General features: G+C 45.7%; 1 protein-coding gene across 1 annotated transcript; it reads left to right on the forward strand.

Moving 5' to 3' along the window:
* The first annotated feature begins 297 nt into the window (after positions 1–297).
* PPP1R3C (protein phosphatase 1, regulatory subunit 3C) lies at positions 298–2,676 on the forward strand. Its single transcript, XM_010564943.1, has 2 exons — positions 298–359; positions 1,731–2,676. Exon 2 carries the CDS (start codon positions 1,732–1,734, stop codon positions 2,674–2,676), a length of 945 nt encoding a protein of 314 aa, XP_010563245.1. The 5' UTR covers positions 298–359; position 1,731.
* The last annotated feature ends 298 nt before the right edge of the window (positions 2,677–2,974 follow it).

Genomic DNA, 2,974 nt, shown 5'->3' on the forward strand with positions numbered 1-2,974 from the left:
CACCGCGGCAGGGAGCCGCTCCGCTCCGCCCGCTGCCCCCGCGCCTGCTTTCCCTCCCCTGGTCTTTGGGTTTTTTTACTGCTCTCGCTCCCTTTTTGTGTTGTGTGGTTTTTTTTGTTTTTGTTTTTTTTTTTTGTAGGTACGCTCCTCCGGGCCCGCGGAAACAACAGCCCGCGGGCTGCAGCCTTTGGGGCTGCAACGCCTCGAAACTTGCGCCGCTCCCCTCCCCTCCCCCGGTTTTACGGGTCCTGCAAACGCGTCCTTACGCCTCTGCGGTGCCCGGCGATGACGCTGCTGAACCCGCCGCATCTCTTGCTGGCGGTTCGGTTTTGCCTCTTCTAGCAGCCTACCTTTTCCAGGTTGTGTTCCTGGGTTTTTTTGGTTAGTTGGTTTTTGTCGTTTTGGGGTGTCCCCCCCCCTTTTTTTGATACTGCAAAAGCTTAGGAGCTGCTGCCCCAGGAGCTGGTCACAAAAGTTGCAGAGTATTTTTGAAGCCTTAGCTCTTTTCCTATTAAAGCAAAGCAAACTTGATTAATTTGATGCTGGTACTCTCCTCGTCCTACTTATTATGGCAAATACTGCCACAATAAAAAAAGCAAGGAGAAGAATTAAGAGGCCAGCGCAGCTTCAGCTTTTTTTGGCAGGGCTCTGGAATACCAGTGAGAGCCCTGGAAAGGAGAAAGCCATTTATTTAAGTGACAAAGCAAATGCTCTGGCTTCCTGTGACTCAACAAAAATCGGCACTTCCAGCAAGGACTGCATCTTTCTCAGAAGGGATGTGCTGCAGTTGAAGCCCATTTTTACAAATATTCAAGCTAACTGGCTTTGAATGGGCCATGCTCTTGCATAGTAATTGTGGTTTTCATCATCTGGGAGGGAGGGATATGAATAAATCTTTACAAATAAAGCTGTAGCATTCTTACTGAACACTTGCAGTAGGCTTTCGGCATGGACTTTGGGAATTATGAAAAGATGCTTTTAAGCCAGTTCTTGAAGTCTGATGAGGTGAAAAAATAAAGTGTGTGCCCTGCCCCCCCAACCCACTTTCTTTTTTGTCCTATTCACTCAGCAGTCAATGTTAACAGTGCAAGAGAGCTCTGTTACTTAGACCTGGGTTAATAGCTCATAGAAAATATTTCCAAAGGTGCTTTAGCATTTTTATTTGTCTGAATTAACCAAAACCAGGGTGCCTAACATACATGTATGGTTCAGAGCCACAGTGTGATGGTTCTGCACCAAGGTACACAGCCTCCCATTTGATGCTGTGATGGGATAGGTGACTTGCTTAATATAGTGCTGTCTCTGCTCAGAGGTGAAGCAGCTGATCCAGCTTGCTGGAATTTTAAGACCTGGCTTAGAGTCTCTAAAAGGGAAGCTAAGGTGGTTGAGCACTTCCACTGTAACTGGATCTGTTTTAGTGGTTACTAGAATGTTCTGTATTTTCAAGGAAATACGTTTAATTGGCTGTCACTAAAATCTATTTTTCAGAGGTTTGGAAAAAGCAGACAAGATGACATTTGAATTTAAAGAGTTCAGAGTTAGCAAGAAATGACTGAACAGTCTCATCCTAGTTCCTTAGCTTGAACTGTCCATTTTAATTTAGGCTGCGTTAAAGACGTGCAAAGATGAGGCCATGAATAATTAAGACAGCAGATGAAGCAAATATGCATTCTTAAGACGCTTCTTACCTGATGTAACAAATAATAACGTCCTGTCTTTCTGCTTTTCAGAATGATACAGATCTTGGACCCAAGGCCCTTGCCAAGTTCCATCATGCCCGTGGACGTGGCCATGAGAATATGCTTAGCCCATTCCCCACCGCTGAAGAGTTTTCTCAGCCCCCTTGAGGACTGCCAAAGAAACAACTTTGTGAACAGATTCAAACCTCTCAGACCGTGTCTTCACATGAAAAGTGACTCCGAAGCTCAGAAGAGTGACTGGAACCACTCAGCAGCCCGAGCCAAGAAGCGAGTTGTGTTTGCGGACTCAAAGGGCCTGTCCCTGACAGCCATACACACCTTCTCTGAGTTCCAGGAGCACCCTGGGTGGGATCTTCAGTTTGACCTCTTAGGCATTGAAAACATAACATCTGGCTTAAAGCTACATGAGGAGAAAAACTTGATTCTGAGTTTCCCTCGGCCCTCAGCTGACTACCTGGACTTCAGGAACCGTCTGCAGAAGAACTTGGTCTGCCTGGAGAACTGCACCCTGCAAGAGAAGGTGCTGTCGGGCACTGTGAAAGTAAAAAATGTGAGCTTTGAAAAAAAGGTTCAGGTTCGAATTACCTTTGACTCGTGGAAGACTTACACGGACGTTGAGTGTGTATACATGAACAATGTTTACAGTGATTCTGAAAATGATACCTTCTCATTTACCATTGACTTGCCTCCTGCCATTTCCCCTGAAGAGAAGATAGAGTTTTGCATTTCTTACCAAAGTGGAGAACATACCTTCTGGGACAATAATGAGGGTCAGAATTACAAGATTCTCCATGCAGAGTGGAAGCCTGATGGCGTTCAGATACCATCTGCCAAGAAAGACTGTGTAGATCTTCAGACTGCAAGGAGAGGACAAGAAAGAGAGCCTGATCAACTAGGCAGTCCGAGGCTGTCCACTGGTCTCTTTCCCCAGTGGCAGAGCTTGGGTCAGGTTGAAAATTCATCACCATATTGGTGATCGATACTAAGCGAGGAAGCATTCTTCCATTTGGCAACAGAACAGTGTTAGTTTTCTGGTTCACATACTACGTGATGAAACCCCCTGGCAGGTTTTGTTGGCTGTCTGAGCAAATCCAAATCCACTAGTCCATGGGACTTGGTAAACCATATTATGCTACTGAAGTTCTTAGCCAAACCTTATCCTTGGAAGGAAAGAAAACCCGGATAAAACCCACGTGTATGCCTCCTACTGTAGAAATAGCATGCCTGTATCTTAAGTATACGCTGCTTGCTTTCTGCTGTTGACTCTCCTGAGT

The sequence above is a fragment of the Haliaeetus leucocephalus genome, unplaced genomic scaffold (genome assembly GCF_000737465.1).
Source record: "Haliaeetus leucocephalus isolate CR32 unplaced genomic scaffold, Haliaeetus_leucocephalus-4.0 Scaffold184, whole genome shotgun sequence".
NCBI lineage: Eukaryota > Metazoa > Chordata > Aves > Accipitriformes > Accipitridae > Haliaeetus > Haliaeetus leucocephalus.

Bases quoted from the DNA above. Each gene is read 5' to 3' on its own strand.
- PPP1R3C (XM_010564943.1), top strand. From the start codon at position 1,732: ATGATACAGATCTTGGACCCAAGGCCCTTGCCAAGTTCCATCATGCCC.